The sequence below is a fragment of the Armigeres subalbatus genome, chromosome 3, assembly GCF_024139115.2.
Source record: "Armigeres subalbatus isolate Guangzhou_Male chromosome 3, GZ_Asu_2, whole genome shotgun sequence".
Taxonomy (NCBI): Eukaryota; Metazoa; Arthropoda; class Insecta; order Diptera; family Culicidae; genus Armigeres; species Armigeres subalbatus.
In genome coordinates this window covers 28,992,510-29,008,339 of record NC_085141.1, presented here as the reverse complement: position 1 = coordinate 29,008,339, position 15,830 = coordinate 28,992,510, and the positions used below count along the sequence as shown (strand labels likewise).

Sequence of the window (15,830 nt, the reverse complement as noted above, 5' to 3'; positions counted from 1 at the left end):
GGGTGAGCGAAGTGTGACGATTCATACAAAATTTTAAGATGTTCCATACAAAAAGTGTGACACAGGGAGTAGGGAGGGTTGAAAATGCTCAATTTTTGCGTTACGTAATTAATGGATCTTCCCTTATCAGTTGAAGAAGTGCATGAATCTGGCATATTGTAATTAAAATATACTTAATACACTTTTATAAAGAGGCAGTTACAAATATCTCTCTACAAAATAATGCATTACGGCTTAGTTATCAATTCTAGACCAACATTACCTCCCGTGACCCTAAGTATTGCATATCGCCTTGATATTACCTGGAGAAATTGTGCCCCATATATACAATATCCACACATCTAGGCTCATCCTATCAAAGAATTCGAGCAAATCGTTCAATGTTATAGCTAGATATTTGTGCCGCCTTGTAAATCATTGGTGGTGTCATTTCTCGTAATTTTGTTTGGCGGTGGAATCGTGTTTTATGTATTCACGAGTTTTATATCCTTTTGGATGTCAAAAGATTACGTATTGCGAAACGTTAACGACTGTGATATAATTCTAATTAAAAAAATAAGTTAAATAAGTTTCAAAGAATTTTTCAAGAAGTCAATTATGTTGTGATTTAATCTGCATTGTTTATATTGTTATAGCACAATTAATGAAGTTTCATAAAACCTCTAATAGTTTCGAAGTTTTGCTTTATGCTGCGCATTATTATTTTCACTCATAATCACAAAATTCCCAATGATTCCACGAGATCCAAATCCAAATATTATCACAAAACTTCCCACTCTTTATCGTATGTTAACCATGGGTCCAACACATTAACCTCCTCTGATCCATTTCCATGTTTCATTCTTGTTTTAAACCAAATAATTTGCCTCATTCGAGTCAAACAAAATGTGCTTCAGCCCACCATCGCTCAGGTGCATATTCTCCTTGCGGAAGTGATACGGGATTTGCTTAGATCCAGGCGACGGGCACGGAATGGCCACTACGGCCACCTCGCGCAACTTCGTCATGTGCAACAGATTCTTGTAGAACATCCGCACCACCATCCAGATAACGATGTTGAATGCCGTCATAACAACGCAGAAGCCCCCTGAAATTAGACAACATTCCGATTAAGGAAGACATTCAAAGATATTCACGCAAATAAACTCACAATACTGCCACTGTCCGATGGCGTAGCAGGTCACCTTGTTGTAGCCAACGGCAATCATTACGGACGCCGAGATCAACGTTCCGAAAAAGTCCACCACCATCCAGGGGATGAAAAATTCGTGCCGATTGCGAAGTGTTCCGATGAGCAATCCCAGGCAGCTCAGAACGTAGATTGTCGCCAAAGTGGTTCCGATGTACAGCATGCAGAGCGTGACTACAATGAAAAGCGGAAGAAATGCATTTAAGAGATGTTTCAGATAAAATTATAACTACAAATTACGATTATTTCGTTTAAAAAAGTGGAAATTTTCAAACTCTCGCTACAAGTTTTTACTTTTGAGAAACACTCTCTAAAATTTTAATAATTTATTTTCTAGGTACTTGAGTGATAATCCAATCCTCTTTTTATTTGTCTTATAATTGCGCAATAGGAGTGACCAAAGCACATGCAGGAATGACCAAAACTATCAACATATAAATTTTGGTGAGGGCCAAACTTCCAGTTCGGTCATATGCCGCTTTCGGTCAAATTACATGCTTGGTCAAACCATTTTCGTCCGAATAATCGTTTCCGCCAAAAGCTAATATCAGTTAAATGACTTTTGGCCATGTTACTCGGCCAATTGACAAACAAATGGCTTTCTGCCAAATTATTTTCGACCAAATGACGAAGAGGCCGTTTTGACAAAGGCCACAAGGCCAAAAGTTGCCTGCCCGAATATTACATTTGGTCGAACAAGTCATCCCATCTGGCCAAAACAGGATAAACTGGTAATTTAGTCGAAAAGTCGTTTACCCTTACATAGCATTTGGGTGAAATGGTCGTTTGGCAAAAATGATAGTTTAGCCGAAAAAGCCATCTGGTCGAAAATATCATTTGGGCGGTTCGACATTTAGGCCACAATACCCGTTCCGCTAACATTTAACGGTTTTTTTTTGCCAAATTACCGGCCGGCTTTGAGAACACACAAAAAAAATTACCTGAATTCATTTATTTGTGTGATACAACAATTCAAAAAAATGCCCATTTTTTATTGTGCTTTTTGCACTTTATACACGCTCATTTTTTTCTACTCAATAGTGAGTAGTTTTGTATTGCCGTCTCTTTTTTTCCCACAGAAATTTTACTCACTTTTGAAATAAAGTGGAACCACTCAAAATTTGAGTAGTTCCACTTTTTTTCAAAAAGTGAGTAAAATTTCTGTGGGAAAAAAAGAGACGGCGATACAAAACTACTCACCGGTGAGTAAAATCAAAATGAGCGTGTAAGAGATTTGCGAGATTTTTTTTCTCACAGTCATCTTTTTCTCACACTCAATACACTCATAAAAGTTTTATTTTCCGTGTATAATGTTTGTGTGTGAGTTCTGTTCAGTGCGTGTTGGCTCTTGTTTCGGACGGCAGAACGATCGCGCGATTTGCCGAAATTTCGTGTTTTGCATTGCGCGGCCGGTAATAAAGTTAATTAGTTCAGTGCGTGTTGGCTCTTGTTTCGGACGGCAGAACGACCGCGCGATTTGCCGAAATTTCGTGTTTTGCATTGCGCGGCCGGTAATAAAGTTAATTAGTTCAGTGCGTGTTGGATCTTGTTTCGGACGGCAGAACGATCGCGCGATTTGCCGAAATTTTGTGTTTTGTTTTGTTTTTCCCTTAGGACGGTTCGTAAGTAAATTGATGAATATATTTTATTACTTTTACAGCATATACTGTTATTGACAAACGCTCTATATTGTCGAATAGAGCTCCCTATTATTTACCTTTCCCACTAACACAAATTTTCCTTCCCGAGACATCTATGAAGGTAGTATGGGTTCCCTGCATCTTCACTAGTAGATGTTGAACTAACATTCCTTCCCTTCCTTCCGGTACTTCCTGATTGTAAGGACGTGGCCAGGTATACAACTGCTACTGTATAGGAAAAGGTACTAATCCCAAGTACTAATTTGCGACAATATACAGTAGATTGCTCAATTCAAGCTCTGTCTGGTAAGGGGGCGGGTGTCGCGGGAGAGGGTTCTCTTCGTCGACTTCCCCTCATTTGAATGAAAGTGACAGGCAGGGAGTTTCTTTGCAGTTTATCACCTCAGAATGCAAGTTCGCATTGTTTTCTTTCGTTCTGAAGTGATAAACCAGAGAGAGATCTACTGCTTGTCACTTTTGTTTTGTTTAAGGGAGAGGGGGTCGACGGGGAGAGTCTTCTCTTGCGACATTCGCCCTTATTCCGGATGGAGCTTGAATTGAGCATTGTATAGCCACCCACGATTTGTACAATCACATATGCTATGCTATGCTATGCTATGCTATAATGTTTGTGTGTGAGTTCTCAATCTGAAAACAAATAGACGTCAAATCATGGCGGGATCGATTCAGTATACACGCTTACATGTGACTAACGAGTAATGGGTTATAATTGAGTAAGTTTCAGTAACAAAAATCTATCAACCCGAAATGAGAGTGAGTGTGAGAAAAAGAAGCGGGCAATTCACAGTCTACACATAACTTTTCAAATTCGTGAAATCGGCAATATAAAATTATCAAATTTTGTCTGAATTGCTCATCAACAATGAGAAGTTCAATACCGCGTTGAACCTAAATCCCGAAGTTTAACACATCGCTCATTTATGTTTTATTCCTGTAAATATCCACATCATGATTCGGTCCCTTAGGTAAGTAGATCTTGGAAAAAATCGTAGCTTTCGTGTTCACTGTTCTGATGTAGCACAATGCTATTTAACAATCAAATAGGATGCGGGGAGATCAATAGTAATACACTGAACCAGAACTATATATTGTAACGATTCCAGGATTTAAGGATTAGGATTGACCATGACAGTTGAGGAGCACAACCGGCTGGCAGTGGGCTTCAGTCAGCTTTCCCACTGGGACGATGAAACGCTGTACCACACTGAACCCAAACCTCATCCTTGAAACAAAGAATTTGTCATCCTCCGTGCGTTTGTACCGCGTCGTACAGCTTTCGTATGTTGCATGTTACTGTATAATCAATCATCATGTAACGAAATGTAAATCATCTTCTTTTCGGATGACAAATGTTTTGATTTTAATATACATATGCAACCACTATATGTATCGTTCTGCATCAAGAGATTATCATCTTGAAAATGAAGGAAATGTATGTCAGTAGGGCCCTATTACGACATTCATCATTTGTGAAATTAAGACGCTTGCTCGGACGGTTTTTTTTTTAAATTAATTTTTGTTTTGTTCACGATTGATATTCTGTGATTTGCAAACGCTTGATTTGCAATTTGTTTGACTATCTCATTTAGAGAAAAACGTAGCGCGTTCTACAAAGGAAAATAAAGGCGAACATTCACAACTGTTTTCCAGAAATCAACTCGATTATCGTTTTGAAAAGATTTGAAATATGCTCTCTTCGATGTATCGCTTCTGTTTCATCATAAGGTAAGCTGTGACATTTTTTTTTTTTTTCAATGAAAAACTAAATTCGAAACCGTTATAATTTACAGTTCACTGTTCATCACGCCCCCAACTACGCTAATATCATAAGCTATTATGCTGTTCATGCCCAGAATTCAGCGCTGATCCTGAAGACCAGCTTTAGAAACTATTATAAAGAGGACACTTTGCAGAGAATTTTGCTGCGGCTTCGTTTTACCGTTTACCGGATGCCAAACATGAATTTTGGAGAATATTTGTTATTGTGTACTTGATTCCAAATAAATTGACTCAATGCTGAACTATCTTTTCCTTGTCTCAGATTTTCTTCAATTTTCTTTTATTCGCGAAATTATGTATGCTGAATCACAAATTACTTTCTATTTGGATTAAAATAATACAACAAACATTTCGTTTTCATTTACTATTCATATGATTTTTATCTGGCAACCATAAACTGCATCAGACGGAAACGAGATGATTGCCATTCATGCACTTCAAGCAGCGGCAAAGAAATCAAATGACGATTATCCGAAGCACGAATGATTTTCGTTAAAGGGCCCGAACAAAGCAAGAACCAGTCGCTGGTAGGATGAGGTTTTGGTTCAGTGCAGGAGACCCGAAGATTTGTGATACACTCAAAATAATTTTCACTTAGAAGCTACTTGAAAACATATGCAGATATTTTCCATGTAGTTTCGGATGTAAAAGTTGAATGATTCATTAGTCATGGCACTCATTATTCTTAATTCACTAGAAACTAAAATAAAATTTAAGTGAATTTTCGTTTGACCATGTACTTAAATTTTAAGTGAAACTTCGATAATTTTTTCCCATAATATTCCTGTAGTTGATATCCGAGGACGAGGACAAAAAGGACAAAATCAATTCACACTCAAACATATTTTTTTTTGCAAATTGTTCTCATGATCCTTCTGCAAAATGTTTCATAAGCGATTGTTAATAAACATACAATTCGCTCTGAGAACCCCACTCATATATTTTCATACATTCATTTTGAGTAGAATTCACTACAAGAGTATATAGATATTATTTTCTATGTTTTCTAATGAATTCCACTTATTCTTATTAAGATGCACTTGTGATTTGATTAAGTTTTATTCGATTCCAGTGAGGCCGATGAAAGTTTCGATTTTTAAAGTCTACATGACTTTTTATAGTGGAATTAAAGTGACAATTATTTTGAGTGTAGCACAGAGAAACAGACGTAACACTTCCCATTTCATCGTTCACGTGTTCAACGGTTAATTTGAAATGCGACCGTGCTAATCGGGTGGGGAGGACCGACTGTGGTGCATTTTCTACGATGCAAAATTGATGTGGGGTAAATTACATAATGCGCACCAAATTGTTTTCAATAGTTCCAGGTGTCTTAAAAATCTAAGTTCATTGGAAAAGTTCACTTTACAAACGTGTAAGAATCGATTGAGCCAATAAAACAAATGACGAGAGAGGTCAATTTGGTTACACGTCGTAAGTAAATGACGAGTAGCAGCGAAGACACTATTAGACACAATCCACGCACTTCTACGCCAAGGGACCAAAATTTCAAACTGAAAATATAGATCCAATATCTGTAGAGCACGAAAAAATACATATTGAATTTCAAGAAAAATATTTTTTTCACTGGAAAATGATTTGAAAACATTGTTTAATAGCCGATTAAAGTAGCAGACATTTAGTATGAAAAAATACTCCTTAATTAGGCTGACCAGATCGGTGAAAAAATGGGACAAACGCGTTTGGAAAACAGGACATGTCAAAAAACCTTGTGATAAAATTCAAGAGTTTTTTAAACACGGTGGTGAAGCACTGGCTAGAGCGCTGCATTGGGTGATTACCAAGGTTTGGGAGGATGAGGTTCTGCCGCAGGAGTGGATGGAAGGTGTCGTGTGTCCCATCTACAAAAAGGGCGATAAGCTGGATTGTAGCAACTACCGCTACTGTAGCAACTACAACTACTACATTGCTGAACGCCGCCTACAAGGTACTCTCCCAAATTTTATGCCGTCGACTAACACCAATTGCAAGAGAGTTCGTGGGGCAGTACCAGGCGGGATTTATGGGTGAACGCTCTACCACAGACCAGGTGTTCGCCATACGTCAGGTATTGCAGAAATGCCGCGAATACAACGTGCCCACACATCATCTATTTATCGACTTCAAAGCCGCATATGATACAATCGATCGGGACAAGCTATGGCAGCTAATGCACGAAAACGGATTTCCGGATAAACTGATACGGTTGATCAAGGCGACGATGGATCGGGTGATGTGCGTAGTTCGAGTTTCAGGGGCATTCTCGAGTCCCTTCGAAACCCGTAGAGGGTTACGGCAAGGTGATGGTCTTTCGTGTCTGCTATTCAACATCGCTTTGGAGGGAGTAATACGAAGGGCAGGGATTGACACGAGTGGTACGATTTTCACGAAGTCCGTCCAGTTATTTGGTTTCGCCGACGACATTGATATCATGGCATGTAACTTTGAGAGGATGGAGGAAGCCTACATCAGACTGAAAAGCGAAGCTAAACGGATTGGACTAGTCATCAACACGTCGAAGACGAAGTACATGATAGGAAGAGGCTCAAGAGAGGTCAATGTGAGCCACCCACCACGAGTTTCTGTCGGTGGTGACGAAATCGAGGTGGTTGAAGAATTCGTGTACTTGGACTCACTGGTGACCGCCGATAACGATACCAGCAGAGAAATTCGGAGACGCATAGTGGCTGGAAATCGTACGTACTTTGGACTCCGCAAGACGCTTCGATCGAATAGAGTTCGCCGCCGTACCAAACTGACTATCTACAAAACGCTTATAAGACCGGTAGTTCTCTACGGACACGAGACCTGGACGATGCTCGTGGAGGACCAACGCGCACTGGGAGTTTTCGAAAGGAAAGTGTTGGGAGAACCATTCATCGTTCACACCGCGAAAATCAGAAGACTGCGGTGGGCCGGGCACGTAGCCAGAATGTCGGACAGTAATCCGGTGAAAATGGTTCTCGACAACGATCCGACGGGAACAAGAAGGCGAGGTGCACAGCGGGCAAGGTGGATCGATCAGGTGGAGGACGACTTGCGGACCCTCCGCAGACTGCGTGTTTGGCGAAGTGCAGCCATGAACCGAGCTGAATGGAGAAGTCTTTTATGTGCAGCACAGGCCACTCCGGCCTTAGTCTGATGATAAATAAATAAATCAAAATTCAAGAGCTGTGGAAATTGCAAAATTTTGGGCTTAATTTTCATTTTTCTTGTAAGAAATTAGAAATATATTAGAGAGAATTATTCACCACCATAACTTTGTATTCTAAGTTAGTTGTGGAAAAATACTACAAATATTTCACTCTTCAATGGGAATCAGGCAAAAAACACGAAGGAATATAAAACAAATGGGAATTTTGGAATTTTATTTTAATCTACCCTTACACATGCATTAAGGTTTTGTTATTGACCAATATCAAAAACTTTTCAATACTGAACATTTGAAAATAACAAAAAATAGTCAAAGTACTAATCTAATCAATTCATTTGATTTGATCGAAATTGACGTTCAATTACGTTTAAAGTAGCCCCGGACTCTCGAAGATTTCCGCCGGATTGTATTTTAAATCGAGCCGAATTTCTAATTTTCATAACATCCCATAAATCTCGTCCAATTAGCGAGATTTAGCAGACAAGTTCCTGATGTGTGAACAAGCCTTAAAGTACGTGCGGACCTTAGATCTAGCCTATAATCCGACCAAATTTTCGCTCGGTTTGAAACTGCCTTAAACTCAATTTTGTTCAGTTGATTTATTATAAATTATTTGTTTCATGCCGTCGTTTTTTACAGTGGATGATTTCAAAATAATCAGAAAGACTTTGAATGATTCGAAAATAATCAAATTATTGAACAACAATACCTACTTCGGAAGATTTAAAACAGAATAATGTAAAATAAACTTCATCTGAAAATTAGAATATCTGCCCCTTCGCTTCATTTTGTTGACGTTGAGGCGTGACCTGGGGTGGCATTGTGCATCTCGATTCGAACGTAATTCTATCGAGTCGAACATGTTTGGCATTACGGGTTTCGAATCGATCTCGAAAACGACTCATCGTTCGAGTTTGCTCGAGGAGGTACAAGAATAACGAGATGTTTTGGCATTACGGCTACTCGATAGCACACTGAAAAACGACTCAAGTCGAACGAAAAACACTCGTCACCTTTATAGCTTTCGAATGTTGTTCGAGAGTTATCTCTTGCTGAAAGTTTTTAATTATATTTGTTAATGATATGGAAATGCTAATATCATCTTCCAAACTTAGACGTACATGTTCATGATAGAATTAGAGGCGAAAGTATAGAATTGATAGTTCCGTTAGGATACGGCAGGCATGAAGAATGTTTTTATAGAAGTCGATTTGAAAGCGAGCGGAGGGCAATATTTGTGATGGCACATATCACACGACCTTCTTCTTCTTCTTCTTATTGGCATTACATCCCCTCACTGGGACAGAGCCGCCTCGCAGCTTAGTGTTCATTAAGCACTTCCACAGTTATTAACTGCGAGGTTTCTAAGCCAGGTTACCATTTTTGCATTCGTATATCATGAGGCTAACACGATGATACATTTATGCCCAGGGAAGTCGAGACAATTTCCAATCCGAAAATTGCCTAGACCGGCACCGGGAATCGAACCCAGCCACCCTCAGCATGGTCTTGCTTTGTAGCCGCGCTTCTTACCGCACGGCTAAGGAGGGCCCCCACGACCTTACTTCAACTAAAATCGGTTTTTGAAGTTTTCACGTATTTCATGACAATTTCAATAAATCGCGTGGAAAATCTATGAGGAGAATCTGCGTAAACGTGTGTATTCCAAAATCTACGTAAAAATAGATGAGTTGAACAAAAAAACGCGCATGAGATGACCCAAGTGCATTTAACTAAAACGCATGGAAACATCAAAGTTATTTATTATCGAATCCTTCTTTAGCTTTAGATTATTTAGCTCAAAATTGGATCTGTGGCATAAACTCGAAAAAACATAAAACTTATAATTTGTGTCGTAACATATCAATTTACAAAACATGTCGTATCGGCATAATGTTTTAATCGGTAGCAACTGCTCAATGAATAATATTGCTTTTTAAAGTCATTGAGCACAATTTGCTTTTTTATAAATTAACTGCACTAATAAAAATCCCTTTTTATTGGCAAAAATCTAAAGTAATAACGGTTATGTGTGTTTCCACATATATGTTATGCGAATTCACATAGCCATTATGTGGGAAATGCTATAGTCAAAATTTATTTGTGCCACACATAATGGATATGATTGAATTTTTGTCAGTGTGCCAATTCATGCCCTGAAGGATGACTTTACAACACGCAGATGAAATTACTCTTATTCTCTCTGTTTACTCACATTCGCCATGCGCTGAAGGTTGTCTCTCCAGCGGGCGGCATACTAAACACGGAGACAGCTATCTCTTATTCTCTCTGTTTACGTTTAGTTTGACAGAACATACTCGATTGAACTAGTACAGCACCATTCGAAATCTTGTACTGCGACTGAATGAAGTCGAACGAAATACATAATGCCGCAATTTTTTCGAAACGAATCCAAAAACTTACGAATCGAGTGATTCGATTCGAGATGCGCAATGTCACCCCTGATCTTAAGAAAATACTTGTCTACCAAGTTACTAATTCCGTTCAATCCACTAATGAAATTGGTCAAATTTTAATGCCTCCGGAATAAGCAGAAAAAAGCATTGCTTGTGTTAAAAATCTCCCGGAGAAGCACCTGTTGTCATTAACCGTTTGAAAGCTTAAGAAAAGTCGATCAATGGAAAATACAAAACGGCATAGAAAGCACTCTTTTTAAGCAACACTAATAACACAACATCATACACTTTTTTTAAAGGGTTTGGTCTACTTTCTTTGTTAAGAGATGAGCCAGCCGGGAGCTGTAAATCTCTAATAGGGACGAAAAAAAAACTTTCTATGTATGATCAATGCAGAATCAATGAACAAACGGGACAAATTGAGGATATTTCAGATTACGACGGGACAGCACAAAAAGGTCTAGAAAACGGGACTGTTCCGTTAAATACGGTACGTATGGTCAGCCTATCCTTAATCAAATTTTTACAAATGTGCTCCATCGCACCTATTTGGGTGCAAATGGATTGGTGAATACGTAATTAAATACAATTTTTAATGACCTTTTTGAGTGCACATTGTATTGCTTCGAAAATTTTAGTTTTCATGAGATATTTGTTCTTTAAAAACAGTGACATTGAAATGGTGTCGCGTTACGAAAATAGTCGTATAATTGATACTATACTAATAGAACAAACATTGAAAAAGTAATAATTCAGATTCTCGTAGTACTCGTCAAGAGCTTTCTTGTTGGTTGGTTCGTTCGCTTGCGTGCTGGCGTGAAGCGCGCAACCCCGTAGGTTGCTCGATAAAGAAAAAGGCAATGTCATGGCCTGCTATTCGCTGATCAATGGTGACCACGGAGCCAGGTTTCAATAATGATCAGAAAGTGCCACTTCCCCCAGGAAACCAGCATTCCAGAGCATCTCGGAATGTGACCAGAGGTACCAAATACTCTCAGAACATATTATGAATCCAATAATCGTTGCTTTGTTCGGTTGCCATTTATCGAGGTGCGTTGGAGGAATGCCTCAGTGAAGAACAGTTTTATCAGTCGTCATCAGGCGGCCGAGGCGTTCCCCAAAACGCCACCGTACGGACTGCACTTCCGGCGATTGACGAGGGTTTTTTGTGGAGGGGCTGAGAATCGAACCCATGACAATTCGTTTATAAGGCGAACGTGTAGCCAACTACGCTACGGGACCCCCTGACTGAATTATTCTATTACTTGATTTGATCTACTCACGTTTTAGAATCGGATTTTTTTCCTAGGTTCCTTCTGAATTCATCTGATCTTTTCGGCATTCCCATGTGATATTCCTGTAGTCAAGAATGAGAATAGATTTTGAGAAACTCTTTAAATTTCCCGTGAATTCTGAAAAGAATTTTCAGTGGAAATTTAAAAGAATTTTTCGGGTAAAATAAAGAGAATCTCCGATTAAAATTATGAGGAATTTCTCGTGAAAATACAAGAGAATTGCAACATCGTGGAAATTTCACAAAAAATCCGGTGAAATTTTAATTGAAGCCTCAGTAGAAAATCCAGAGGAAGTTTGTTAGACAATCTCGTTAAATTCTTCCTTGAATTCCTATGGTAACTTTACTAGGAACATTTTCGAACATTTTTCCAGGATTTTCTCTGAGAATTCCTTTATGAATTTCTCAAAAAAAAATCGTTCTGGAGTTCCTTCTGAAGTTCCTACAGGAAAATCAGTTTCAGAAATTTCTCCGGAAAGCCCTCCAGGAATTCCTTTGGAATTTCCTCAAGGTGCTCTTCCATAAGTTGTTCCAGAAATTCCTGCGAAAGTTTGTCCAAGAATTCTTTCGGAAGTTCCTCCAGTAGTTCCTTCATGAACTCCTCCAGCAGTTCTTCCAGGAATTCTTATGGAAGTTCCTCCAGGGATTGCTCCGGAAGTTCCCCCATGAATTTCTTCGGAAATTTCTCCAGGAATTCCTTTGGAAAATTCCCCAAGAATGTTGCCGAAAGATTCACCAAGAATGGCTCCGGAAGTATCCAGAGCAGGAGAGATTAGCTCAATAATACCTAATTCTGTTATTGATACCATACTCTGTTATGAACTAAGTTGGCCAAACCGGTGCACTTCCGCTACCTCAACGAAAAACTATTTTTGCAATTCCTGATCATAAAGGGATTATGTTTACAGTTCGTCTTTGAGTGATAAAACGGCCTACTTTTCCACACCAACGAAATAGGTGCTTTAGGGCCGATGCTCACGTAGCGGTTTTTCAACGCCACGTGCACGCAGCGTTAAAATAACGCTGGTGTGCATCGGCGTGGTGACGCTGCGTTACCGCTTTTTCCCGGTGCACACCTGCGTCTTTTTGACGCCACGTGCACTCTGCGTTGAAATGACGCTACGTGGGCATCGAGCCTTAATGACCATTATGCAGCTCAAATGAGTTGCATAAAATCCATTAAAACACTCATTCATGTGCCCAGCTATTAATGTCAGGATCTAAGTATTTCGCCTTTTTACATTTCAGAAAAATATGAATATTTAAAAAAAACTTCACTTTCACATCAAATTAAACTTTACTCTAGGTTGAATATGGAGATATAGAAGCAATCCGTGTTACAGCGAAGAGAATTTTGAATATTTTTTTTTAAATCTCATGAACAGAACGTCATGAATGAATCTTTATATTCTGAGGTTAAGTTTTTCTAAAACATAGCATTTTGAATTTGAGAATTCAAATGATTTTTTTTATGTTTCTTTAATGGTGTTTGGCTCTTGGCTGAATCATAAATCACAAATCCTAAATCAATCATCTGAAAGCTAATCTTCAAACTTTTTTGGTCTAAGAGTATACAATTCAAAAGTTCCGCGTAGAATTTTTAGATTACAAAACACCGCAAAAAAATCTTATTTTATGATTTGAATGGCACACTTTTAATGTAACTACAAGTATAGGGTTGGAAAACACAAGTTAAAGGTCAAAGGAATTTCAATATTCTTTCTAAAATGTTTTATGGTTTTGAAAAGATTTTTTTTTCATTCAAGAAAACCACGTGGTCATAGAAAAAGAAGAGGGTGTATTAAAATACTACGATAAACACCATAGTGGGGGATTGAAAAATTCTGGATGGCCACTAAGACAACATTGGAAGAATTATAAGAATCGTTTAGAAGATGCCCGAGAACCAACTGTTTGAACTTAACTAGTAGTCCTCATGATTTCCTGATCGCAGTATTCGTCATATTAAACAAAGTACATGCCTTTTAACATGTAATTAGGTTCAGGTTTTCCTTAATACAAGTTACTTTACACATGCTAGCATTCTTGTGCAGTTATATTTAATTAACAAAAGTGTTGGAATTTAGTTTATGACTTTAGTTGATATACCAATTCACAAATGTATCATGCGTCTCCATGTGCTCATATGCTCATGAAATCTGTTATTTTCGTTGTGGGAAATATTCTCGGCTCCCTGGGCATAGTGTATTCATTCTACTTGTTTGAGAGGGAAAGCTGTTTTAACACTCAAACACAAACTGTTAAACCTGACATTGTGATCAGCAATTGTAAAAAAGTAGATTGGATTTAAACTAAATGCTTTGGATAATAAAAATATATCATTCTGAGCTCGAATCCCACGTGTGCTATGCAATTAATTATGAAAAACATTCTACAAAGTTGACAATAGTCTGACTCCGCTGTAATCACTCCCCACTCCCCACTGCGCATAAACCAATTACGGCGTGTTGATGGGTTGCCAAAAAGAAAAACCCCAAACTCACCCGACGCAAGGTTGGCAGCCGATTTGAACCGCAGCTGGTTCATGGTCTCGCCTTTGGCATTGGTCGGGATGTAAACATACTCCTCGCGCTCCTTCTGGTCGGCAATGTCCGCCCCAAGGATGGCACTCATCTCCTCTGCGTGGGCCAATCCCAGCAACATGATGAACAGCAGCACATGAGCGATGAGCTGTTTTCGACGATTTAGAGTTTTTCATTAATCGATTAGTTTATTCTCGGAAAAGCAAACATTGCACATACCACTTTGTAAATTGCAATCAGAATGGTCGAGATGCGGAGATACTTCGGCGACACGGGGACCGTGACGACCTCCCTGACTTTATCGATCAAACGCATTTTTGCTACTTTGCTAACTTGTGATTGCTGAATGCAATCTGAAATTCTAAGCGTTTACTGGATTGTTGTTGTGCGTTGTAGTAAAAGAAGCACTCCGAATCAATAGAAGCTCACGTGGATATTAAAGGAAAGCACTTTACAAGTCGATTGAAAACAATTTTCCAATTTATATTCGATGACTGCGATCCAACACCAAACAGACGGACGTGGACTACATTCTGGCGTGAACGCGAGAATGAAAATTTGCTTTTTCTCTACCCTTGCGCTACCCGAATAAAAAATATTATAGAAAAACAATATAATTTATTGTAACATTACTATAAAACACAATAAAGTTACAATAAATTTTAATGTAGATGAAATAATAGAAATACATTAGAATGTATTGTTATGAACCATTCATTAAATTGTAAATGAAGTTTTCGCATTAGAACGTACGGGTTGTTAAGTATCGTAACTATACAAAATCTGAGATTTTTTCATACACTTTTTTTTGTCAAACAATAGAGTGTATCGTAAATATATTGTTAAAATATACGAAGAAACCCGTTCAAATTACATTAGGTGGTATTGTATTTTTATAGTATAGGATTTCTTAATTATGACGGGTTTACCGTTCAAAAATGAAATTTTAAGAAAAATAATGCATATTTGCGGCAATGGGATGAATATCGTTATATTGCTTATATACAATTTGAACAAAATATTCAGAAGTTATCAAAGATTAAAATTTATGCACTAAAATGTTCTAAAAACAATTGGAAATATTGTTACATTAGAGAACAATGTTGACGTATGATATCCACGGTGTTGATACAATATCAAGACATATCAACATATCAAGAGATATCAACCATCAAGAAACAATATATGCTATTGTATACCGTAGAGCATATGGTAATTCAATTGTTTACACTGTTGAGCCTATGGTACACTTTTATCCGGGTAATGCAGTGCAGAAATGGTAACAACAGTGTGGGAGAACACAACCTCGAGAATTGAGAAGCAGAGGATTCTGCGCAATCCGTGAACATAAGATGTCAACAAAGAGCAAAATAAAGGGTAATACATGCAATGGTGGTTCAAAACTGGTCAATTCAGCTGACAATTTAGTGGAGCCGTAATTTTTCTTCGGTAGCAGCCATCCAAACTGCTGATCTTGAGCAGGGATGAAAACACTCGCACCACAAGTAGAAATACAAGCAAATAATATTTTATTCTGTTAGTTGTAACATTTTTCATGGATATTTTTACCTCGAAGAACATAGCTAGAAAACACCATCTCAAAATTGCAGAAAATGTCAGTACTATTAAGAATAATTGAATTTCAAAAAAGAGGTGATATGTATTCTGTTGCCGGAAAACACATAGAGGCAAAACGCTTTTTAGCTAGCAGCTCTTAAAGTACAACGTACCTACAACACAGAGGCTAACTAACATTCTGGACTCTGGTGCGGACAGCGCATGGAGGCGCGTGG

At 38.4% G+C, this 15,830-nt stretch overlaps 1 protein-coding gene across 1 annotated transcript; it reads right to left on the bottom strand.

Moving 5' to 3' along the window:
- Window positions 1–569: 569 nt before the first annotated feature.
- On the bottom strand, window positions 570–14,603 carry LOC134227924 (uncharacterized). The gene is made up of 4 exons (XM_062709628.1): window positions 14,257–14,603; window positions 13,999–14,185; window positions 1,151–1,363; window positions 570–1,087 (listed from the first exon to the last, which is right to left on the bottom strand). The coding sequence occupies exons 1-4, from the start codon at window positions 14,350–14,352 to the stop codon at window positions 849–851; spliced, it is 735 nt and encodes a 244-aa protein (XP_062565612.1). The 5' UTR covers window positions 14,353–14,603; the 3' UTR covers window positions 570–848.
- Between the last annotated feature and the right edge of the window lie 1,227 nt (window positions 14,604–15,830).

Bases quoted from the DNA above. Each gene is read 5' to 3' on its own strand.
- LOC134227924 (XM_062709628.1), bottom strand. From the start codon at position 14,352: ATGCGTTTGATCGATAAAGTCAGGGAGGTCGTCACGGTCCCCGTGTCG. The intron at 14,186-14,256 runs GTATGTGCAATG...CGTCGAAAACAG, and splicing joins TGATTGCAATTTACAAAGTG to CTCATCGCTCATGTGCTGCT. The intron at 1,364-13,998 runs GTGAGTTTGGGG...TTTTCATTGTAG, and splicing joins GGCTGCCAACCTTGCGTCGG to TCACGCTCTGCATGCTGTAC.